Source organism: Phoca vitulina, unplaced genomic scaffold (assembly GCF_004348235.1).
Source record: "Phoca vitulina isolate PV1807 unplaced genomic scaffold, GSC_HSeal_1.0 scaffold22, whole genome shotgun sequence".
In the NCBI taxonomy this organism is placed as follows: Eukaryota; Metazoa; Chordata; class Mammalia; order Carnivora; family Phocidae; genus Phoca; species Phoca vitulina.
In genome coordinates this window covers 10,870,691-10,896,754 of record NW_022589725.1, presented here as the reverse complement: position 1 = coordinate 10,896,754, position 26,064 = coordinate 10,870,691, and the positions used below count along the sequence as shown (strand labels likewise).

The following is a 26,064-nucleotide window of genomic DNA, read 5'->3' as shown; positions in this document are numbered from 1 at the left end:
TACTTTCTTACATGTTAAAACTCTATCTGGAGAAATATTTTCTATGAATCCACAATGGGAGAATAAGCAAGCCAGAAGCATTGCCCTCAGGAATAAAAAATAATTTCGGGAAAAGAATCTGGGGGACAATGGCTTATAGATTTCCAGAAGGCAAGAGCTCAAATGATTCTTTCTTTTGTGAAGATTTTACTTGGCATTTTATTTTATTTTTTTAAAGATTTTATTTATTTAATTGACAGAGAGCAGAGACAGCGAGAGACGGAACACAAGCAGGGGGAGTGGGAGAGGGAGAAGCAGGCTTCCCGCCGAGCAGGGAGCCCGATGCAGGGCTCGATCCCAGGACCCTGGGATCATGACCTGAGCCGAAGGCAGATGCTTAACCAACTGAGCCACCCAGGCGCCCCTTTACTTGGCATTTTAGAACCAAAGCCTTACACAATCAGCAGAAAAGAAAAATCATTAACCAGGAATAAAGGGGGTTCCATGGGAAAAAGTGGGGATATAGCTGGGATACAATTTCAAAAACTAGATTTATTCCATTGTTGCATGAGAAGTACATAAGGAAAGTTTTACAAAGGTGCAGGAATAAGAAGAGTTGGCTCTGGCAGTCGGCAGAAATGATGATTCAAGATTTTCACAGAGCAGCTATCAAATGCTGCTGATCCACAGGGTCAGACCCTGTGGTCCATAGCTAATTAATGTCTTCCGGCCAAAGATTTCCATGGCACTGCTGAGTACAATGTGCCGAATTCAGTTTTGAAGATTTTTTAAAAATCCTTTTCTATTTTAGGCCCAAGTTACTTCTTTACATTTATAGAGCCAATAATATGTGGCATTTCTACAGGTTTAACTCAGGTTCCCATATTAAAATTGTCATTTCTGTAGAAGTCCACTTTGGTTGGGCTATGACACAAATGTCTTTTATCTTTAAATCAGCCCACCAGGCAGCACAGTAAATACCAAAGAGAGCAGAACAGATAATACAGCAGCCTCTCAAAAGTAATAGCTGAGGGCACGGCTGTTATAAAGGTTCCAGAAGCTGGAGGCGGCAATCCAAAGGGCACTAATGATAAGAAGACAGATTGGGGGGGGGCGCCTGGGTGGCTCAGTCGTTAAGCGTCTGCCTTCAGCTCGGGTCATGGTCCCAGGGTCCTGGGATCGAGCCCCGCGTCGGGCTCCCTGCTCAGCGGAAGTCTGCTTCTCCCTCTCCCACTCCCCCTGCTTGTGTTCCCTCTCTTGTTGTGTCTCTCTCTGTCAAATAAATAAATAAAATCTTCAAAAAAAATAAAAATAAAAATAAAAAGAAGACAGATTGGGGTTGCCATGACAGAATGGTGGAGAAGGAAAGCCAGAGCACACATGGTGTCTATAACATAACCAAACACCCTTATTTGTTAATCAAGGGATGAAAGCTCTTATGCCTTTAGGCACCAGGCCAGTAGTGAAGAAGAGAAGTGGTGTGGGATAAGACAGTAGTAGTCCTGTGGACAGAGCCAAACTGATCAGAATGGATGTTCTGTCTAAAGGCATTTAAATTCAGGTTTTTGTTTGGTTTAAGAAACTGCATGACAATTCAAACACATAATAGGTCAAATTCAGCCTATAGGTTCCTAGTTTACAAACTATGGAAAGGAAGCAGTATGTGTGTGAGGACCCCTGGGATTCACCTAAGAATTCAGATGTGTCTGAGGGAAGAAGGTACCTTCCTATTCATAATGCCTTTTGGATATACCTGTCAAGACTGGTGACCTCCCCGCCTCAACTGTGCTGCTGCAACTCACTGACTGCAAGTGTGGTGTGCCCAAACAATTTGTAATAAATAACACAAAGTACTGACATCATGATGTATTTACTTCTTTTTTTGATTCACTTTTAAAATACATAAATTAAGGGTGGATTAAAGTTTATCCCCCAAATAATGTCATTCTCATTTACATGCCAAAAAGGAGGTGTAGTAACTAGTGAGGAAAAAACAAAACATAATCTTTTTGTATACACAGGGGAGAGTGACCTGAGTATAACAGGCTTGTGTGTCTTTAACTGAGTCACAGGGGACTACGGTTACAAATCACTACTCAGACCAACAGTAACAAGTATAGAGATACTGGCCTTAGTTCTTCTGCAACACCTAGGTTGGAATAAATGAATTTTAGGAGCTTTTTTCTTTTCAACATTTAGAGGATAATATTATTTTATAGTCAGAAAGGGGAATAACACAGGGGACTTCAACAATACTGATCCTATTTATTATTCAGTTGGGTGGTAGGTACATGAGTGTCTTTTTATTACTCTCATATAGTTTTTATGCTTAAAGATTCATAATAAAACTGCTATAGAAAAATCTTACTGTAAACCCTGTTCTCTGCTTCAAGAAAACCCTAGTAGGAAAGGCTGCAAGAAAGGCAGGCAAGCAGGTTTAGAGTGAAAACATCTTTCCATTTAATCTTACTCCATTTTGATGCCAACTAGAACCTCAATATTGACAAGAATAAAGAGGCACTTAACATTTCAGTCTGATTTTTTGAGGACTTAAAATAATGAAGACTAATCTAAGCCGTATATATACAGTTAACCCTTGAACAATGTGGGGGTTAGGAACACCAACCCCCCCCGCCATGCAGTTGAAAATCCACATATAACTTTTGACTCCTCCAAAACTTAAATACTAATAGCCTACCTGCTGACTGGAAGCCTTACTGATAACATAAACACTCCATTAACATGTATTTTGTGTTATATGTATTATATACTGTATTCTTTTTTTTTTAAAGATTTTATTTATTTGTCAGAGAGAGAGAGAGAGCCAACTGAGCCACTCAGGCATCCCTATATACTGTATTCTTACAGTAAAGTAAGCTAGAGAAAAGAAAATGTTAGTAATAAGAGAATACATTTATAGTACTGTATTTATTGAAAAAATTTGTATATATGTAGGCCCATGCAGTTCAAACCCATGTTGTTTAAGGGTCAACAGTATATACAACATAATACACAAGCTTCAGAAGTTGTATTTGAAATTTTTACTTAATATCAAGGCAAAGTTTCCAAATATCAGACACACTTTATCTCTAAAGAAGCCTAGTTAGGAGATAAAATAAACTACTACTGTTTCCTTGAAAAGAAACCTTGCACTGCTGTATAAATGATGAAAAGTATATAATCTTTAGCTAACATATTATCACCTGGTGGTCGGTTTGAAAATTCTGGCAGTTTAGGGCCCGAGTTGTCCAAGTTAATTCCTTGTTCTCCTGGCAATGGCTGCTGATCGGCCTCTTCCAGCCCAGCTGGGCGAGTATCTGGGGTACTAAAAAATAAATTACACATTTGAGAGTAAGTTGCATAGTTTATACATGAAACTAGCTTAACCTCTCCCCTATTTCTGAAGAACTAAAATCTGTTTGCATTAATTATCATCTTTATCATTACTTACATCTCTCTAGTCTGATAAAATATTCAGTATTTGGCATAGAAATAATCCAGCAATTTCATTACATAAAATCTACTTAATCTAATAGTATGGCTATTTACTCAAAGTGCTTTCTACAAATTTCTGACATAATGATTTTCACATTAATCATCCATCCCTTAGATGTTTTAAAACCTGATCATAGTTTGGGCTATCAACATTATAAAGTACTGTTTCTGTGAAACCACACTATCTTTGGTGTAGTTATCAAGGTCAATCGGGGAGTCCAGATTATTTCTTTTTTTGTGGATAATTCAGAACACCTTGCAAGAAGTTGTAGGCTGGCTGATAAAAACGGTATTCAGAGAATAAAGAAAAATGGAGAATACTAGAACAAAGCTAATTAATTCTGCTGAATGAGTATTTGCAGACATCCCCGTTGGCTTTGGGATGCTTTCATTTTTACCTGGTTGTAGCTTAGAATTTTTAGTAGGGGAAAAAGAAATGAAAAGAATGTTATTACTAATACCCAAATTCCCAAAGAACCAGCAGCTCGCATCCATTTGGTTTACAATCTTATTTCTAGCTGCACCTTTCTTCCTTATCTTTAGTTTCCCTTTGCCCTGATGTTGGTCACCCACTTTTAGACCGTATTTGATCTCATTATATTCTGTGTAGTTTCTAAGCCTTACCTTAAATCCATTTTAAAAAGTCCTAGCACATGGAAATTTAGAACTTGAAGCAGGTCCTTAGCACATCCAGATGCCTATATCAATTTGTTCCTTCTATGACTTCTCTCTCACTTCAAATTATAAGGATTCTGTAGGTTTTACTTTCATGGAACTGCACTGCTAAAAAAAAAAATCTCAGGTATCTGGTCTAGCCACCTCATGCTATGGATGAGAAAACAAAGGCCCAGAGAGGTGTAAGAGGCCCATGGTTCCACAGTGAGCTACTGATAGAGTTAGGAGCAGGTGCTCTTCCTATTAGACGTACTGTCCCCCTTTCCTAGAAGCCCTGATGCTATACAAGGTCCTTTTCACAATTTCTAGCAGCAAGAAGTAAGCAATCTCCCTCAGGACTCATGAAGACAGCAAGAATGCATACTAATGGCAACTGAATAACCTTGCAATTTTACTCCTAGACTACTGGGAGGAATAAATATCCTCCCAGGATAGCAGGTTGATAGCAGTAAAGAATTTAACTTAGAAAGAGCTACTGGAAAAATTAGATAATTAAAGGTCTTATTAGGTCTGAATTCAGGAAAATATTGTTTGTTAATATACAGTTATAGACTTTTATAAGATTCAAGAAGCAGCAAGTGCGTATGGTATAATATTAGAGTACAATCAAAGAAATATTGTGGGAAGGCATGGAGACAGTCGGTTTTATTTTGAACATTTACGGTTGTTTAACTAAAGCTCTCCTATTCTACAGTTCTAGCAATTTGTTTTGATTAACCCATTTTACATTCGATAGTCACTATTCCCTACTAACAAATGTCTCTGAATTCCAATTTTATGATTAAAGGCAGAAAACCCAGTCTAATCAATACTCCTTCTGGAAACATTTTATCAAAGCCAAAAATATGATTATTAACACTTAGCTTCAAGACATGACATATAAATTAATTTTCCTTCCTGCAAAAGGAAGGAAGTGAGTGCAAAAGAACTCACCTGGAGAACCTTCACTTAAAGGGTAACTGACTTAAAAGGTCCAACCAACCTAAAATGAGGTTTTAAGCTTCTAGGGATGATGGAAAGCCTTTTTTAAAAAAACAAAAACAAAAACAAAATGGAGAGCCTTTAAAGGAAAGGCATTTGTATAAAAAACTATTTTCTTCTTCTTTTTTTTTTTTTACAGTAGGCTCCATGCCCAGCACAGAGCCCAGAATGGAGCTTGAACTCACGACCCTGAGATCAAGACCTGAGCTGAGATTAAGAGTCAGAAGCTTAACCGACTGAGCCACCCAGGTGTCCCCAAAAATCTATTTCTATTTGAGACGGCAAGGAATCTCCATAAATTGTTTTCATCTCTAAAACACACTTGGCCTTTCTGGCTCCCCCAACAGCCACTAATAGCCTGAAGTGCTTTGTGGAGGTACAATGTGGCAGCACTGGCTACTTTCCAGTTTCTATGTGCCACACTCCCCCTGGGAGACATATATCAGTCAACTGCAATGTATAAACCTTGTCTGAATCCTTATATGAACAAACTATAAAAAAAGAATTAAGGTAATTAGAGAAATTTGAACACTGTCTAAATATGAGAGAATATGAAGGCAGTATGAGTTTTTCTACATGTTAATGATACTGTGTGTTCATAAAAAAAAACAACCAACCATCTTTATCTTTCAGAGATACATAGAACTGAAATATTTACAGTCAATTTGCTTTAAAATAATCAAAAAAGTAATGGGGAGAGGAAGGCAAGATAGACTATGAATTGATAATTGTTGAAGCAGAGGGATTTCATACTGTTCTAATTTTATATATGCTTAAAATCTTCCATCAAAAAAAGTTGTCCACATAGAAATAAATAAGATTTGAGGTGAAACTACCACAACCTACTTTAGATCTTGCTGACTATTTTTCTTCTTCCGAGGGGGTTTCTTCTTCTTCGGTTTATTTGCGTTGGTATTATTTTGCTTATTGTTTACCCCAAAATGGCCCGCAGAGATGTCACTCTGCAATAAGTTGACCAACAATGGGCTTGTTAGTGTGACATCCTTATTGACCGGGAAGCCTGGATTCTGACCACAGGACATCTGATTTCCATTGGGTGCTCCACTGAAAGGTGCATTGAAAGGCATCCCATGGCCTGAGAAGTGGTTTCCCGAGGCACTGTTTCCCTGCATGGCCTGCACGTGGGGGGGAACCATGTTGCTTTGTTGCATGCTAACATCAGGCATCTGAGACAAACTGACATCATTGTTTGCTGTAGTAGCAGGATCACCATGCTGCTGGGCCATGTGTGGGCTGGGCCCTGGTGGTCGCAAGACCTGCCCCTGAATCCCCATAACCTGAGATGGACTGTTGTTCACGGGCCCTTGCTGTGGCAGCATCTGTCCTGATATCTGTCCCGTAAACTGCACCATGTTTCCTTGCATGTTTGGAGTTGGTCCCCTCATTATCTGTGCTGGTCCCGGCATGACACTGGATTGGTTCTGAGTGTTAAACTGTTGCTTATTCCCCTGCATCTGATTGGTCATTATCTGCTCTATCATTGGGTTCTGTTGGAGTAAAACTTGCCCCTGAGGCCCCATCATCTGGTTATGTGGTGCCATCATTTGTGGGCCCTGCTGGGGAAGAATCTGCTTGGGTGGGGTCATCCTTTGGGGCGAGGGCCCAAGATTTTGGCTTTGAGGGTTCACCATCATCTGGCCCTGAGGCATAAGCTGGGCCCTTGAAAGGATCATAGGGTTCTGAGGGTTCAAGGTTCCTTGTTGCTGGACCATCTGGCCCTGGGAGGGCACAATCTGCTGGTGCATGCTCATCAGCTGAGATGGTGGGCCCTGCTGAGGCTGGCCTTGCATGTTGCCCAGGTTCACCTGAGGAACCCCAGAACTACCAGCCTGCTGGCTGTTCATGTTGCCATGAATTCCCATGAGGCTGGGCTGCATCATATTTGGTGGCCCGTGGGACACCTGCATCTGGTTTTGAGGAGGACCAGTTCCTTGACCACCTAAAAAAAGAAAAAGAAAGGACAGTTTCAGAAAGAAATAGTCTTATCTTATTGATATTAAGATACTCAAATTATTAATTGGAAAAACACCTATAACCCACATGTCTACTGACCAACAAAAACAAATAAGCTGTGCTTGACATATTTTCTGTGGCTTTTCTTTTCTTTCCTTTTTTTTTAATATAGTGAGTGAGATTTATTTATTTTAGGGAGAGAGAGAGGGAAGGACGGAGGGAGGGGCAGAGAGAGAGGGAGAAAGAATCTCAAGCAGACTCTCTGCTGAGCGTGGAACCTGATGTGGGCCTCGATCCCAGGACCCTGAGATCATGACCTAAGCTGTAATCAAGAGTCGGATGCTCAACCAACTGAGCCACCCAGGCGCCCCTTCTGTAGCTTTTCTAAGTATGGAGCTGTGACTAGGGAATGATTGTTTACATTCTCAATGACCATAGGAGAGAAGGGGAAATTGTTTCTTTACTTCTGTTTGGTACCTTAAAGATAACATTTTGAAGATCAATAGTTTACTTTGTTTCAGATTAAAGACAAAGGCAGCATCTCATTATTTAAAAATGACATGTAGCTACTTTAAGGTGAAAAAAGTTAATGAAAAGCACTGTAGGCTAGTGAAATAAGCTCTGCTTTAGATGAGTCCAGGAAACAACGAATGTGATGCAATCTCTTAGGAAAATCTTGACAATGTTGAGAAGACATTTTAAAAATGCTTCCTGGAAAATGAATGACTCTCAACGATTATGTGTGTGTAGGTACCTGGATGCTGCACATGAAAAGAAAGAACACTTAATACTTCCTGAGGACAGGTCTTCTCTGCCCCGATGTGGTAAAAATGATTATTTTTTAAGATTTTATTTATTTAGGGGTGCCTGGGTGGCTCAGTCATTAAGCATCCACCTTTGGCTCAGGTCATGATCCCAGGGTCCTGGGATCGAGCCCCGTATCGGGCTCCCTGCTCAGCGGGAAGCCTGCTTCTCCCTCTCCCAGCCCCCCTACTTGTGTTCCCTCTCTTGCTGTGTCTCTGTCAAATAAATAAATAAAAATCTCACCAAAAAAAAGATTTTATTTATTTGAAAGAGAGAGAGAAAGACTGAGAGAGCAGGAGTGGGGAGAAGAGAGAGAAGCAGGCTCCCGCTGAGCAGGGAGCCCGATGCGGGGCTCGATCCCAGTACCCTAAGATCATGACCTGAGCTGAAGGCAGATGCTTAACCAACTGAGCCACCCAGGTGCCCCAGGTAAAAATTATTTAATCCTGATCTGGAAGCTGAGCCTCTGGTGGGACACAACTGACAAACAACCCAGAAGCTGCAGACAGAGAACAGTTAACAAGGGATGTTAAAACTTCACTGACCCTCCCCTGTGGCAGTCCCTGGTGGATCACATGGGACATGTCTTAGTCTTCTTGGTTATTTCTAATTTGGACAAGGACACTGTCAGCTTGCTGCAGTGTTTACTTATTGTTGGGTCTTTGGGATTTTCCTATAGTTTCTTGCATTATATCCCCCTTTCTACTGAATAACCCTCTAGACAATTTTATCTTTTAGTTGTCACTTTTAAGTGAAGACTAGAAAGTGGAAGCCATAATGAAGTTATGAGACCAGCCCATACTCCAGCCTTCCGGGAGACAGGGGACAAACTATCCCTTGTTCACATTATCCAAAGTTTTTCTGAATCCCAAAGAAGATTTTCTAAACTAGCCTTATAAACTTTTTAGAAAGATTTTTATTTTATTTTTATTTTTTTGAGAGACAGAATGGGGGAATGGGGCAGAGGGAGGGAGAGAATCCCAAGCAGGCTCCATGCCCAGCAATGGGCTCGATCCCACGACGCAAGTGAAATAGAGTTGGATGCTCAACTGACTGAGCCACCCCAGTGCCCCTAGCTTATAAACTCTTAACTTGAACTCCATGACCATTGCATATACTATACACACTGAATATACCAGTGTATAGTCATTTGATCAGTAATTATTTATTGAGGGGAGCCTGGGTGGCTCAGTCGTTAAGCATCTGCCTTCAGCTTGGGTCATGATCCCAGGGTCTTGGGATCGAGTCCCACGTTGGGCTCCCTGCTCTGTGGGAAGCCTGCTTCTCCCACTGCCCCCTGCTTGTGTTCCCTCTCTCACTGTGTCGCTGTCAAATAAATAAATAAAATCTTAAAAAAAAATTATTTATTGAGTACCTAATATATACAAGACACTTTTGGTGCTAAGGTAATATCAAATAAACAAGACAGACCAAATCCCTGATTCTTTGGAGTGCTAAGGTAATATCAAATAAACAAGACAGACCAAATCCCTGATTCTTTGGAGCTGGCAAGAGACAATAACACAGACAAGCATTTTCTCGGTAAGAAGTAAAAGCTTGGGGGGGCGGGGAGAAGCAAGATGGGGGAGGGGTAGGAGACCTAAATTTCGTCTGGTCCCAGGAATTCAGCTACATAGGTATCAAACCATTCTGAATACCTACGAACTCAACAGGAAGTCAAAGGAAAGAATAGCAGCAACTCTCTGAACAGAAAAGCGACCACTTTCTGGAAGGTCTCTTCTGATTTGTTTAGTGTATATTTTTCTGGGGTCATTGTTACCCTGTTAGCATTTTGTTCTCTCATTCATCTATTCTCCTCTGGACAAAATGACAAGAAGGAAAAATTCACCTCAAAAAAAAGAACAAGAGGCAGTACCGACTGCCAGGGACCTAATCAATACAGACATTAGAAAGATGTTGGAACTAGAGTTCAGAATGATGATTATAAAGATACTAACTGGGCTTGAAAAAAGCATGGAAGATCTAGAGAAACCCTTTCTGGAGAAATAAAAGAACTAAAATCTAACCACGTCAAGATCAAAAAGGCTATTAATGAGGTGCAATAAAAAATGGAGGCTCGGGGCGCCTGGGTGGTGCAGTCGTTAAGCGTCTGCCTTTGGCTCGGATCATGATCCCGGGGTCCTGGGATCAGGCCCCACATCGGGCTCCCTGCTCGGCGGGAAGCCTGCTTCTCCTTCTCCCACTCCCCCCTGCTTGTGTTCCCTCTCTCACTGTATCTCTGTCAAATAAATAAATAAAATCTTAAAAAAAAAAAATGGAGGCTCTAACTGCTAGGATAAATGAGGCAGAAGAGAGAATTAGTGATATAGAAGACCAAATGATGGAGAATAAAGAAGCTGAGAAAAAGATAAACATCTACTGGATCACAAGGGCAGAATTTGAGAGATAAGTGATACTGTAAGACGAAACAACATTAGAATAATTGGGATCCCAGAAGAAGAAGAGAGAGAGGGGCAGAAGACATATTGGAGCAAATTACAGCAGAGAATTTCCCTAATTTGGGGAAGGAAAACAGGCATCAAAATCCAGGAGGCACAGAGAACCGCCCCCTCAAAATCAATAAAAATAGGTCAACACCCTGACATCTAATAGTAAAACTTACAAGTCTCAGAGACAAAGAGAAAATCCTGAAAGCAGCTCGGGACAAAAGGTCTGTAACCTACAATGGTAGAAATATTAGATTGGAAGCAGACCTATCCACAGAGACCTGGCAGGCCAGAAGGGACTGGCAGGATATATTCAGAGCACTAAATGAGAAAAATATGCAGCCAAGAATACTATATCCAGCTAGGCTGTCACTGAAAATAGGAGAGATAAAAAGCTTCCAGGACAAACAAAAACTAAAAGAATTTGCAAACATGAAACCAGCCCTACAAGAAATATTGAAAGGGGTCTCTAAGCAAAGACAGAGCCTAAAAGTAACATAGAGCAGAAAGGACAATACACAGTAACAGTCACCTTACAGGTAATACAGTGGCACTAAATTCATATCTTTCAATAGTTACCCTGAATGTAAATGGGCTAAATGCCCCAATCAAAAGACACAGGGTATCAGACTGGATAAAAAAACAAGACCCATCGATATGCTGTCTGCAAGAGACTCATTTTAGACCCAACGACACCTGCAGATTGAAAGTGATGGGGTGGAAAACCATTTACCATGCTAATGGACATCAAAAGAATGCTGGGGTGGTAATCCTTATATCAGACAAATTAGATTTTAAACCAAAGACTATAATAAGAGATGAGGAAGGGCACTATATCATACTTGAAGGGTCTACCCAACAAGAAGATCTAACAATTGTAAATATCTATGCCCCTAACATGGGAGCAGCCAATTATATAAGCCAATTAATAACAAAATCAAAGAAACACACTGACAACAATATAATAACAGTAGGGGACTTTAACACCCCCCTCATTGAAAAGGACAGATCATCTAAGCAAAAGATCAACAAGGAAATAAAAACATGACACGCTGGACCAAATGGACTTCACAGATCTATTCAGAACATTCCATCCCAAAGCAACGGAATACACATTCTTCTCTAGTGCCCATGGAACATTCTCCAGAACAGATCACATCCTAGGTCACAAATCAGGTCTCAACCGGTACCAAAAGACTGGGATCATTCCCTGCATATTTTCGGACCACAATGCTTTGAAACTAGAACTCAATCACAAGAGGAAAGTCGGAAAGAACTCAAATACATGGAGGCTAAAGAGCATCCTACTAAAGAATGAATGGGTCAACCAGGAAATTAAAGAAGAATTAAAAAAATTCATGGAAACAAATGAAAATGAAAACACAACTGTTCAAAATCTTTGGGATGCAGCAAAGGTGGTCCTAAGAGGAAAGTATATAGCAATACAAGCCTTTCTCAAGAAACAAGAAAGGTCTCAAGTACACAACTAACCCTACACCTAAAGGAGCTGGAGAAAGAACAGCAAATAAAGCCTAAACCCAGCAGGAGAAGAGAAATAGTAAAGATCAGAGCAGAAATCAATGAAATAGAAACCAAAAGAACAGTAGAACAGATCAATGAAAGTAGGAGCTGGTTCTCTGAAAGAATTAATAAGACTGATAAACCCCTGGCCAGACTTATCAAAAAGAAAAGAGAAATGACCCAAATAAATAAAATCATGAATGAAAGAGGAGAGATCACAACCAACACCAAAGAAATACAAACAATTATAAGAACATATTATGAGCAACTCTATGCCAGCAAATTAGATAATCTGGAAGAAATGGATGCATTCCTAGAGATATATAAACTACCAAAACTGAACCAGGAAGAAATAGAAAACCTGAACAGACCCATAACCACTAAGGAAATTGAAGCAGTAATCAAAAATCTCCCAACAAACAAGAGCCCAGGGCCAGATGGCTTCCCAGGGGAATTCTACCAAACATTTAAAGAAGAATTAATACCTATTCTTCTGAAACTGTTCCAAAAAATAGAAATGGAAGGAAAACTTCCAAACTCATTTTATGAGGCCAGCATTACCTTGATCCCAAAATCAGACAAAGACCTCATCAAAAACGAGAATTACAGACCAATATCCCTGATGAACATGGATGCAAAAATTCTCACCAAAATAGTAGCCAAAAGGATCCAACAGTACATTAAAAGGATTATTCACCACAACCAAGTGGGATTTATTCCTGGGCTGCAAGGTTGGTTCAACATCCGCAAATCAATCAATGTGATACAATACATTAATAAAAGAAAGAACAAGAACCATATGATCCTCTCAATAGATGCAGAAAAAGCATTTGACAAAGTACAGCATCCGTTTTTGATTAAAACTCTTCAGAGTGTAGGGATAGAGGGTACATACCTCAATATCATAAAAGCCATCCATGAAAAACCCACAGCGAATATCATTCTCAATGGGGAAAAACTGAGAGCTTTCCCCCTAAGGTCAGGAAAACGGCAGGGATGTCCATTATCACCGCTGCTATTCAACATAGTACTAGAAGTCCTAGCCACAGCAATCAGACAACAAAAAGAAATAAAAGGCATCCGAATCTGCAAAGAAGAAGTCAAACTCTCACTCTTTGCAGATGATATGATACTTTATGTGGAAAACCCAAAAGACTCCACCCCAAAACTGCTAGAACTCATACAGGAATTCAGTAAAGTGGCAGGATAGAAAATCAATGCACGAAACCAGTTGCATTTCTATACACCAACAACAAGACAGAAGAAAGAGAAATTAAGGAGTCCATCCCATTTACAATTGCACCCAAAACCATAAGATACCTAGGAATAAATCTAGCCAAAGAGGCAAAGAATCTGTACTCAGAAAACTATAAAACACTCATGAAAGAAACTGAGGAAGACACAAAGAAATGGAAAAACGTTCCATGCTCATGGATTGGAAGAACAAATATTGTGAAGATGTCAATGCTACCTAGAGCAATCTACACATTTAATGCAATCCCTATCAAAATACCATCAACTTTTTTCAAAGAAATGGAACAAATAATCCTAAAAGTTGTATGGAACCAGAGAAGACCCCGAATAGCCAGAGGAATGTTGAAAAAGAAAAGCAAAGCTGGTGGCATCCCAATTCCGGACATCAAGCTCTATTACAAAGCTGTAATCATCAAGACAGTATGGTAATGGCACAAAAACAGACATAGATCAATGGAACAGAATAGAGAGCCCAGAAATGGACCCTCAACTCTATGTCAACTAATTTAGACAAAGCAGGAAAGAATGTCCAATGGAAAAAAGACAGTCTCTTCAACAAATGGTGTTGGGAAAATTGGACAGCCACATGCAGAAGAATGAAACTGGACCATTTCCTTACACCACACACAAAAATAGACTCAAAAGGGATGAAAGACCTAAATGTGAGACAAGAGTCCATCAAAATCCTAGAGGAGACCACAGGCAGCAACCTCTTCGACCTCAGCCTCAGCAGCTTCTTCCTAAAACATCACCAAAGGCAAGGGAAGCAAGGGCAAAAATGAACTATCAGGACTTCATCAAGATAACAAGCTTTTGCACAGCAAAGAAAACAGTCAACAAAACCAAAGACAACCAACAGAATGGGAGAAGATATTTGCAAATGACGTATCAGATAAAGGGCTAGTATCCAAAATCTACTAAGAACTTACCAAACTCAACACCCAAAGAACAAATGATCCAATCAAGAAATGGGCAGAAGATGTGAACAGACATTTTTCCAAAGAAGACATCCAAATGGCTAACAGACACATGGAAAAGTGCTCAACATCGCTTGCCATCAGGGAAATCCAAATCAAAACCTCAATGAGATACCACCTCACACCAATCAGAATGGCTAAAATTAACAAGTCAGGAAACGACAGATGTTGGCGAGGATGCGGAGAAAGGGGAACCCTCCTACACTGTTGGTGGGAATGCAAGCTGGTGCAGCCACTCTGGAAAACAGTATGGAGGTTCCTCAAAAAGTTGAAAATAGAGCTACCCTACAACCCAGCAATTGCACTACTGGGTATTTACCCCAAAGATACAAATGTAGTGATCCGAAGGGGTACGTGTACCCCAATGTTTACAGGAGCAATGTCCACAACAGCCAAACTATGGAAAGAGCCAAGATGTCCATCAACAGATGAATGGATAAAGAAGATGTGGTATATACAATAGAATATTATGCAGTCATCAAAAAAACACGACATCTTGCCATTTGCATCGACGTGGATGGAACTAGAGGGTATTATTTATGCTAAGTGAAATAAGTCAATCAGAGAAAGACATGTATCATATGATCTCACTGATATGAGGAATTCTTAATCTCTGGAAACAAACTGAGGGTTGCCGGAGCGGTGGGGGTGGGAGGGATGGGGTGGCTGGGTGATAGACATTGGGGAGGGTATGTGCTATGGTGAGCACTATGAATTGTGTAAGACTGATGAATCACAGACCTGTATCTCTGAAACAAATAATACATTGTATGTTTAAAAAAAAAAAAAAAAGAAGATAGTAGGAAGGGAAAAATGAAGGGGGGGAAATCGGAGGGGGAGACGAATCACGAGAGACTATGGACTCTGAGAAACAAACTGAGGGTTCTAGAGGGGAGGGGGGTGGGGGGGATGGGTTAGCCTGGTGATGGGTATTAAAGAGGGCACATATTGAATGGAGCACTGGGTGTGATATGAAAACAATGAATCATGGAACACTACATCAAAAACTAATGATGTAATGTATGGTGATTAACATAACATAATAAAAGAAAATTAAAAAAAGTAAAAGCTTACAAGAGAAATAAAGTAGGGTAAAAGAACAGAAAATGAGAGACAAGAGTAGAACTATCTTAGGATAAATGGGGAAATCTAAACAATATGTGCATGTGGAAGGCACCACATAAAAAGAAATAGCTGGTGCTTGGGTGGAAGAATTATGAATGATTTTATCACTGTTTTATAACTTCCTACAAAACTCATGAATTCACAAAACTCAGGAATGCAGTTTTGCATTAGCAGATGGGGAAAGCCAAGTAGTTTGCCCTACTCTTCTCTCACCCTTTAAGAGGTAGTTAGAACTTTCTTGTTCCTTAGTGATTCACAATTAAAGTTGGAACCACATAACTAAATTAACTCCAAGTGGGGATGGGGAGTCCTCCACAGAAACTAACTGTGCTACTTCAGTCCAAACTGCCTAAATGAGAAAGGGTAAGATTAGTCATGTGGTACCTAAGTAACCAGGAACACAAAGTCTGGGCATATATAACACTGCTTTTACAAATTCTTTTTAGCCATTCTGCTCCATCCTATTTCTTCTCCAAAATTTCTTCTTATATACAATACAATACACTGTTGGCATTAAAACTATGCTGATTGAAGTCTGGTCTTCAAACACCACACTGTAAACTAGAATTTAAACATTCTGCATAAACAAAGCTAACGTGTACTATAGAGAGACTTAAAAAGTTGCAGTTCCCCAAAAATGCCATGTGCCTCTGTGCTTCCGTACCTATAGTTTCCAGAAATGTCTTTTGCCCTTTTATTAACTCGGGAGCTGGCAAACTATGGCCCATGGGCCAAATCAACAGCCAGTTTCTAAATAAACAGTGTTTGGAACACTGCCATGCTCATCTGTCCTACTGTTTATGGCTACTTTTGTGCTATGACAGCAGAGTTAAGTAGTTGCAATAGGGACCATATAATCTGCAAAGCCTAAAATATTTACTATCTGGAGTCCTTTACAGTAAGGAAAAAATAAATGCTGATTCCTGCTCAAACTCAAGTTTCACTTTCTTTCCTTAGGTGTTTTTAGGATCCCAAGACACTGTACTCTACGTTTGCTTTATCAGTTATTGCCCTGAAAGAATAATTTTGGTTTGAGATTAAGGGGAAGGACCAGGACTTATATTTATCTGTATATTTTTATTGTCTATCATGGTATCTAGCACACAATGTTCAATAAATGCTGGCTGAATAAAGCACAGAAAACAAACCTGCATGCTGGACATTTTGATTTGCTTGCAGCTGAGGGGCTCCTGAATTCCCAGGGGTGGTTGCTGTGGTCGAAGGCACCTGACCTTGCATAAAGTTCGGATTGGCCTGTCCTGCTGAGAAGCCAGGTGGGAGGCGTTTAGGCATTCCTTAATAGAAAACAATGAGTAAGGCAGTTACCTAGCAAATTTATACTCTTGCTTAGATGTGGAATGAATAAGGAAGGATGAGCTGCATGAAGTCTCCACTGGCTTAGCTCTCTCTGTCACACTGGTAGGATCTTTAATAATAAGGTTGGGAAAGATGGTTAAAAAAATCAACACAATCTCTTACATGAGCATTGTCAAAATGAAAAAGAAATACTAAAAAATTTACACTTAGAACATGCCAAGGAAGAGATGGCAATCTGCTCCCTAAATGTGATCTGAGGCCACGTCACAGCAAGGTTTAGGGCTCACTTTTCATTATAATACAACAGACCCAAAAGCTTTACATACTTTAACACAGGCACCAAAGGAATATGCTAAATTCTTTCATATTCAAACAAATTGATCAGAAATACTATAAAACAAAGAGCTGGGTCCTGATATTAATGATAGGTGATATTTTTTTTCCATTGAAGGAAATGGATGACAATCTCTCTTGTGGAAAATTTCCCCCAGTATTGTGCTTATCTCTTGGGAAGAGACAGGAGATTAGAAACAATCCACAGGAGCTCCAAAGTGAGGCAATATTAAATTATCATCATGCCTTCCCCTTTTAAGGTTTGCTGTAATTCCGACAGCTATGGTACCAAAAGCCATGCTCTAATGGAATCTTATGAAGGTATTACTTCCTTTTATAGGAAGGTTTAATTTCAGAAAAAGGATCTGTAAGAAGGAGGATCTCAGAACCCACTCATTGTTTATAACATAGGCCTTGATGTGGCCAGATCACCTAGGTGAGCACATCATCTGCTCTATGAAAGCATCAAGACCTAAAAGCTCACTTAAAAAATTTGTACTCGCCCACTTATTTTTAAGGACCAAATTTCAATGTCCTGAAAAACACTTTGTAGACAAATATGCATTTGTCCTTTCTTTAGCAGTGACAAGTCCCCATTTGCATGCTTCCACTGTAATTAAATCAGTAATCACATTTGCAGGAGGGACTACCCAGCTTCCACTCAGGGCTAGATGCCCAGAACAGTGAAGTTTGGAGATGAAACATCCTTGCATTTTCTAAAAACTTCTTAGGATTCAAATATCATAGCCTGCAAGTCAGCAAAATTAATTACAAGAGAGTGAAAAGACTGATGAGCAACTTAATTTCACCAGAAACCATGAGAACATGCCTTTGCTATGTTGCACTAAAGATGCAAGGGTTTTTTTCTGGGTAGGCAATGGGTGTCTTTTGGTGGGGACATGTTTATCAAATGACAGTATTACTGACACTCTCTATACCTTACTGAAAAGCTCCAAGCACATTCATGTGCACTAGATCAATGATTAATAAGAATAAATAATAAACATGGAGATGGATAAGTTTTACTGTAATCGTTTTACCTCTCACACATTAAGCTCCATTGCTTTTTCTTCATACAAGAGGCACCTTACAAAATAAATAAATAAATCTCCTTTAGGTATAACTGGTGGAATTCCCTCTCTAAGGAGCAGGCATTGGCATTATAAAACTATAAAAGTCAATGATTTCTGAACTTAATCCCCTTTAACACTTTAATCAAATTTAACAAATACCATGCTTACTACTTTATTAAGATTATCAAAACTGGAAAGTTGAAGGGACTTTTCCCCAAAAGACCCTGTATTTTTTTCATTTTTGCTCTACTGCATAATCTTTTTTTTTTCCAACAGCTGAGCAGTTTAAGTTAATACAATGCATGTTTCTTCTGGACATCTTAATTTACTAGTCCAAGATCAAGCAAAAATACTTTAAAAAACAAAATGGAAATCTCTATATTGTATGTAGTTACCTGCATTTTTATCCAGAGGGCTAGCTTAAATGTAACCAGTAAGATGCTGCATAATGTATCAAGTTAAATAAGTTATATTAAGTGTTACCACTATATCCACAAAGCCATATAATTACATCCTCCCTCCATTAACTCTAAATATTGAAGTTCTACTAAGATCTATCTCCAGTAAGTTTACCAACACAAATAGCTTCAGTGTTCCTCACCTCCTAGGCCTGGATGTAAACTCTGTGGCCCCTGGTTTGGTGGTTGCTGCTGCATCACCATGAAGTTAGGTGGCACATTTCCCTGTTGAACCATAGGATTCCGACCGGGAGAGCTGACGGGCTGCTGAAATCCCTGGGGAAGTGGGTTATTTTGAGGTGGCCTTGGTCCCATCTGCTGCTGAGTTTGGTTAACCGTTGGGGAGGATGCAGGGGATCCCTGCTGGAAGGAGGAGGGTGAAGAGGCAGGAGACTTGTTGGTGAGGTGGGGCTGCTGCAGGGGGGTTGGGACCCTGGAGGGCCCTCCCTGCAAGCTCTTCATCTGAGGAGCTGTGAACTGGCCTGGGTTGCTCATCTGAGGAAAGTTTGTATGGGCTTGTGAGGCTTGCTGGCTGCCAAAGGGATATGGAGGGGGAGGGTGGGAAGGTGTCTGTACCGTGGCTAAGGATGGTCTTGCCTGGAGTTGCTGTTGCATTGGGCCAGGCAAGGGAGCCTTCTTCCACCCTTGGCTTGCAGTCATTGTGCCCAGAGAACCCTGGGCCGGAGGAGGCTGAAGGGCTCCAGAAGGCAGCTGGTTCCAGCCTGGAGGAACAGGCACCTGAGTTGGGGCAGTGAACTGGGGTCGAATTCCCTGTGGCTGCTGCTGCTGCTGCTGCTGCTGTGGGGGTCTTGCCTGTAGCTGCTGCTGCTGCTGCTGCTGCTGCTGCAGCTGGGGAAAGTTAGCTGGGTTCATCTGTCTGTTCACGGGCACAGGCTGCATTGGGTGGTGCGGGGGAGCTAAAGATCCTGAGGGGTGATTCTGCGGCTGTATATGGAGCCCAGAGAGGAGTGGATCCATTGCATCTGTTTAAAGACAGTTAACAAAGCAATAATTAAATTACTGCAACCTAGATCCTATAGCAGTAGTAAATCCCCTGGCACCTTCAATGAGATGTTTGTGAGCACCTTCTGTACAAAGCAACATGCCAAGATGACAGAAAGATGAGTGTTGTCTAGAAAGAGCTTCTGGTTCAAAAGTGGATAGAAGAGCCAAACATAAAATGTGGAGAGCAGTATTTTCCAAAGTGTATCCTGGAGAACTACGTTCATTAGCATTATAAGAAAACAAAATTAAACATGGTCAATTAGGTTTGGAAAACAACTGAACCTAACCAGCTTAGACAGGTTTCTTCACTGCAGGACGTTCAGTGCCTCCAATAGGTCAATTGTGAATCTCTAGGAGGGAGGATAAAGCATGCTGCGCTTACCAAATTTATTATAGAATTCTCTGCCATGAAGTACGTAGCCAAAGGAATGCATTTTTAGGAATGTTAGGTTATAACTGATAAGAGAATGAGAAGTTCTGAGAAGGAAATGCTGACTTTTAGCTTGAAGAAATAGGGAAGATTTTGTAAAGAAGATGGCATTTAAGTTGGGCAGTTAGGAATTTGATACCAGAGATAGATGAATTTTGTAATGAAAACTCTGCAAAGAGTTCCAGCGTCTTCAAGCCACAAAGATTGGAGAGGTCATTACCTGACTGAGAAGCAGGGCGAGGAGTCCTGGGCTGCAGCTCTGAATTGGGGCCTGGTGCCATCAAGGAAGATGACACATTTACACTCTGGGGTATCATAACCGTGGCAGGGCTGGTCATCCTTATTAGTCCTAAAGGAAAAAGAAAATCCCTGGAATAGAGTACTGGAACTGGTACAACATTTGTTTTTAAATAAAATATTTCAAGAATATAAAAAGGTATGGAAAATTTCTGTACCAATCATCTACCTTGTTAACATTTTGCCCCATTCCCTTCAGATACATATGGAGATACAGCAGAAGCCCCCTACTCCTTCCCTATCTCATTCCACTCCCTCTCTTACCTTATAATTGGGATTAATAGTTCCGTGCATGTTTGTTTATCTTTATTACATATGTAGGTAAACCGCATAGCATTTTTGGTATGCTTTTAATCTTTGTATAAGTGGCATCATACTCTGTCTTCTTCAGTTTCCCTTTTCACTTAATATTACCTTTTGAGATCCATCCATCTTGACTGCTATAATGGTGATCCATTTTATGGAACCCATACATTCACTCTGCTAATGAACAGTTAAGGTTCTCCCACCCCCTGCCCCAATTTTCATTCTTACAATTTTGCAATGTCATGTATTCTTGTGGACGTGTCTTTAGACTATATACTTAGAATTCCTAGGTTTTAAGTATAAAAGCTTCTTCCATTTTACTAGATATTGGCAAACTGTTCTCAAAAGTGATTATGCCAGGGGTGCCTGGCTGGCTCAGTGGGAGGAGTGTGAGATTCTAGATCTCGGGGTCGTGAGTTCAAGCCCCACGGGGTGGGTGTAGAGATTTCTTAAATAAACTTAAAAAAAGTGGAAAAAGAAAGTCATTATGCCAATTTATATTCCAACTAGCAGTTTGAGAACTACTCTTGTTCCACATCTTTCCAATTTCTGATACTATTAGACTTTTAGGATTTAACATCCATATTAATAAGTGAAAATATATTATCCTCTCTTCAAGTCTCTTTGATTTTTGGCATCAAGATTAAAATAACTTCAAAAAAGAGCTGGAAAGCTTCTTTCTTCTTTGTTTATGCTCTGGAAGAATATCTGTATCTGTTCTTTTTTTTTTTTTTTTTTAAGATTTTTTATTATTTATTTGACAGAGAGAGACACAGCGAGAGAGGGAACACAAGCAGGGGGAGTAGGAGAGGGAGAAGCAGGCTTCCCGCCGAGCAGGGAGCCCGATGCGAGGCTCGATCCCAAGATCCTGGGATCATGACCTGAGCCGAAGGCAGACGCTTAATGACTGAGCCATCCAGGTGCCCCTGTTCTTTAAATGTTTAGTAAACTCACCTGGAAAACTATCTGGGCCTGTGAGTTATACTAATTGATTCATAGGGAGACAAATTTTTAATTCTTTCAATTTCTTAAATAGTTACAGATTTTTCAAGTTTCCTTAAATCAGTTTTGGTTAAACTATATTTTCAAGAAAAATGTTAATTTGATGAAGCTTTAAGATTTATTAGCATGAAGTTATTCACAACTTTTTCCCATTTTTTTAGATATAATTCATATATTATAAAATTCACCCTTTTGAAATACACACTTTTTTCCTTCTTTACATTGCTTATGTCTTCTCTTTTTTTCTTTGTTTTACCGTGTTCATCAGTTTTAATTGTTTTTTCGAAAAAACATCTTTGGTTTTGCTACTTTGTTCCATTTTGCTTTTTTAATACTTTACTTATCTCTGCTCTTATCTTTATTACTTCCTTCCTCCTAAATTATTATTACTCTGCTATTCTTTTTCTCAATTCTTAGGTCAGATATTTAGCTTCTTAATTTTCAACTCATGTTCTGCTCTGACACAGTTATCTGAGGGCTTAAATTTTCTTCCATGTGCTGTATTGGCTACATCTCACAAATTTCGGTACATACTATTTTCATTATTCCATTTTAAATATTTTTTGCTGTCCATCATGATTGCTTTTTAAAAAATCAGGGATATTCAGAATGTATTTTAAATTTTCTAAAAATACAGGATATTTTGGTTAGCTGTTTTTTTTTTATTGTTTGCCATGATTTAATTGTACTGTGGTCAGAGAACATGATCTGTGTGATACCAATATCTGGTATTTAGTGAAACTTGATTTTAGAAAAATATAGTCAATTTGTATAAATGTTCCATTTATGCTTGAAAAGATTAAGAATTTTTGATTTATTAGTGCATGGTTTCTATATATCTCCATTATATCAAACTATTTTACTTATGTTATTCAAGCATTATCCTTACTAATTTTCAAAATAAGCGCAATACATCAATTACTAACACAGGTGTGTTAATATCTCCCCTAAGATGTGATATCTCCATATAATCCTGTTCCACTTTTGCCTCATATATTTTGAGGCTAGATTATTAAGTATGTAATAAAAGTTTAGCTCCCTGATGAATATTTCCTTTTACATCAAAAAGCGGCCCTATTTATCCTCAGTAATGCTTTTTATCTTAGTCGTTTTATCTGATAAAAATATTGTTATACCCCTTTTCTTGGTTAATATTCACCAGGATTATCTTCTATTCCATCCTTTTAACTATGAGCCAAATCCTTATGTTTTATGTGCTTCCTGTAAGACCACATAACTAAATCTGAGATTATTATTCAATCTGATTAATCACTCTTTATCAGTGTTCACAATACATTTACCTTTACTATTAATTACCAATATATTTTGATTCATTTTATCATTTTATGATACCCCTTCTTTTTTTGTTTATGATACCTCTGCTTTTTACCCCTTCTTTTCCTATGGTGTTTTCCTATGCCATTTTCCTAATTTTCTTGAATTTTATTGGATTTTTTCCAACATGCCCTTCCTTTCTACCCCTCCACTACTAGCTTAGAAGTTACACATTTATTTCTATTATTTTATTTTTACTTTAAGAGATTTTATTTATTTGAGAGAGAGAGAGAGAGTGAGTGCATACCAGCAGGGGAGGGGCAGAGGGAGAAGCAGACACCCTGCTGAGCAGGGAGCCCAGCACAGGGCTGGATCCCAGGACCCTGGGATCACGACCTGAGCCAAATGCAGATGCTTAACTAAGCCACCCAGGCACCCCTCTATTATTTTAATGATATCTTTTGTCAACAGACATACTCGACTTAAAAGTATAAACATGTGATCATCATTATTGCTAAATGAGCCAATACTTATTTAGATTTATCCAATGTTTACCAATTACTTAGCTCACTATTCCTTCTCAGATCTTAGTTCTTCCATTTTAGATTCAATTTTCTTCTTCCTAAAGTAGATTCTTGAGCAGTTCAATTAGCAAGAGTCTGTTAATGGTACCTTCACTTAGTGTCTTCAAAAATGTCTTTATTTTATACTACTCTTCATAGTATAAACAAGTGTAAAATTCTAGGCTGTCAATTATTCTCTCATCACTTTGAAAATACTGTTCCAATGTTTCCTGGTTTTCAGTGTTGCTGCTGAGAAATCAGCTGTGTTCTGATAGCTCGTCATTTGTAAATAACTGGTCTTTCATTCTGAGTTGCTTTTAACATTCTCTTTGTTTTTTCATGTTCTACAGTTTTACAATTTTGTGTCAAATGTTGATTTATTTTTATTTACATTGCTCAGGATTTCTGAGGACTCACATCTTTCATCAATTCTGGAAAAATTTCAGCCATTCTCTCTATTGGTCCTCCTCATCCTAGATCTATTCTTTCACTAACTATATGCAACTTGGCCAGACTCTTCCCACTCTGGTTCTTTAGTACTGGCAATAGCATCACTGATTATCTCTCATCAAGCTACCACAATACCAAATGCTCAGACTTCGGTGGAGAACTCTAACTACTGACCCCCTACTATAGGTACCAGGCTGGGTACTGTACATCTACTATGTGGTATTCCATAACAGCCCAATAGCACAGGTCCTGACATATAATAGGAACTCTGTAAATGTCAGCTTCAGGGCTCATGGCTCATCCACCTTCAAGCATGAGCTCAAAAGATTGTAGGCATTTTTATCTCATTTTTTTAGGTGAAGAAACTGCTGCTTGGAGAGGTATAGCTAGCTTGAGGTAACCAGGAAATGGCACTGCTAGGATAAAAATCTAGTTTCAATTTTATATGGCCAAGTCTTCAGCTACAGTTCAGAACAATGGCTTTATAAATTGATGCTCTCTATTCTGCTGTATTTCTTCAAGAGCTACTGTGGTAAGTGGGGAGGTGAATGACTGGGTATAGTTTAAGGTGGTTACTATGCTTTAACCACAGCAGCTGTGCTTTTCTGGTTTATTTGAATAAAAGGTCCTGCAGCAGAAAAACTTTGAAAGCCACTAGTGTAGTGAAAAGAGCACTGGACTGGGAGTTAGATCTGTGATACTAGGCTATTGTTACTTGACCCTGGGCAAACTGCTTCCTTTCTGTGAGCTCCAGGGTTTCCCTCAGCTTCTTTTTTTTTTTTTTAAGGATTTATTTATTCGAGAGAGAAAGTGAGAGAGCTTGTGCATGAGTGGGGGGTGGGGCAGAGGGAGAGGGAGAAGCAGACTCCCCGCTGAGCAGGGAGCCCAACACAGGGTTCCATCCCAGGACCCTGGGATCATGATGTGAGCCAAAGGTCATGCTTAACCGACTGAGCCACCCAGGCACCCCTGGAGTTTCCTCAGCTTTAAATGAGAGCCAACTCGAGGGGCGCCTGGGTGGCTCAGTCGGTTAAGCGTCTGCCTTCGGCTCAGGTCATGATCTCAGGGTCCTGGGATCGAGCCCCACGTCAGGCTCCCTGCTCAGCGGGGAGTCTGCTTCTCCCTCTCCCTCTGTCCCTGCCTCTGCTCTCTTTGTCTCTCTCTCTCAAATAAATAAAATCTTTAAAAAAAAAAAAATAAATAAATAAATGAGAGCCAACTCGAGAGGTGGCAAGGGAGCCAATGGCAAGGCCTGAGCCAGATTTAAAGTTTGGGACTGAGAGCCCAAGATGGTAGAGGAGTAGGAGACCTTAGTTTTATTTGGTTCCAGGAAATCAGCTAGATAGCTATTAAATCATTCTGAACATTTGCAAACTCAACCAGCGATCTAAGAAAAGAATAGCTACAACTCTACAAGTAGAAAAGCAACCACTTTCTGCAAGAATGACAAGATGGAAAAACTCACCTCAAAAAAGAGAACAAGAGGCAGTACTAGGAGCTGGTTCTCTGAAAGAATTAATTAGACTGATAAACTCCTGGCCAGACTTATCAAAAAGAAAAGAGGACCCAAATAAATAAAATCATGAATGAAAGAGGACAAATCACAACCAACACTGAAGAAATACAAACAATTATAAAAACATATTATGAGCAACCGTTTGCCAACAAATTAGGCAATCTGGAAGAAATGGATGTATTCCTAGACATATAAACTACCCAAACTCCCCAATGTTTATAGCAGCAATGTTCACAAAAGCCAAACTATAGAAAGAGCCAAGATGTCCATCAACAGATGAATGGATAAGGAAGATGTGGTATATATATACAATGGAATATTACTCAGCCATCAAAAAATGAAATCTTGCCATTTGCAACAACATGGATGGAACTAGAGGGTATTGTGCTAACCAAAATAAGTCAATCAGAGAAAGACAATCATATGATCTCACTCATATGTAGAATTTAAGAAACAAAACACAGGAGCATAGGGGAAGAGAGGGAAAAATAAAACGATGAAATCTGAGAGAGACAAACCCTAAGAGACTCTTAATCATAGTAAACAAACTGAGGGTTGCTGGAGGGGAGGGGAATAGAAGTATGGGGTAACTGGGTGATGGACATTTAGGAGGGCACGTGATATAATGAGTATTGGGTATTATGTAAGACTGATCAATCACTGACCTCTACCTCCAAAACTAGTAATACATTGTATTTTAATTAATTGAATTAAAAAAATTAAAAAATTAAAAAAAAAGTAAAGCTTGGCACTAACTAAAAAATAAAAAATAAAATAAATGAGAGCCAACTCAATTCCTCTTCTTTT

General features: G+C 39.5%; 1 protein-coding gene across 8 annotated transcripts in view; it reads right to left on the bottom strand.

The window, feature by feature from the left end:
• Positions 1-26,064, bottom strand: part of NCOA6 (nuclear receptor coactivator 6) — a 103,980-nt gene that overhangs the window by 21,415 nt on the left and 56,501 nt on the right. For 5 of the 8 annotated variants that reach the window (XM_032420174.1, XM_032420172.1, XM_032420171.1 and 2 more), the window contains 5 exons: positions 20,069-20,197; positions 18,557-19,396; positions 16,381-16,527; positions 5,977-7,090; positions 3,183-3,304 (listed from right to left, as the gene is read on the bottom strand). In XM_032420174.1, the coding sequence (XP_032276065.1) occupies positions 3,183-3,304; positions 5,977-7,090; positions 16,381-16,527; positions 18,557-19,396; positions 20,069-20,197 (2,352 nt within the window). The remainder of the gene's footprint in view (positions 1-3,182; positions 3,305-5,976; positions 7,091-16,380; positions 16,528-18,556; positions 19,397-20,068; positions 20,198-26,064) is intronic. The other 3 variants (XM_032420179.1, XM_032420176.1, XM_032420178.1) reach the window with 3 other exon arrangements.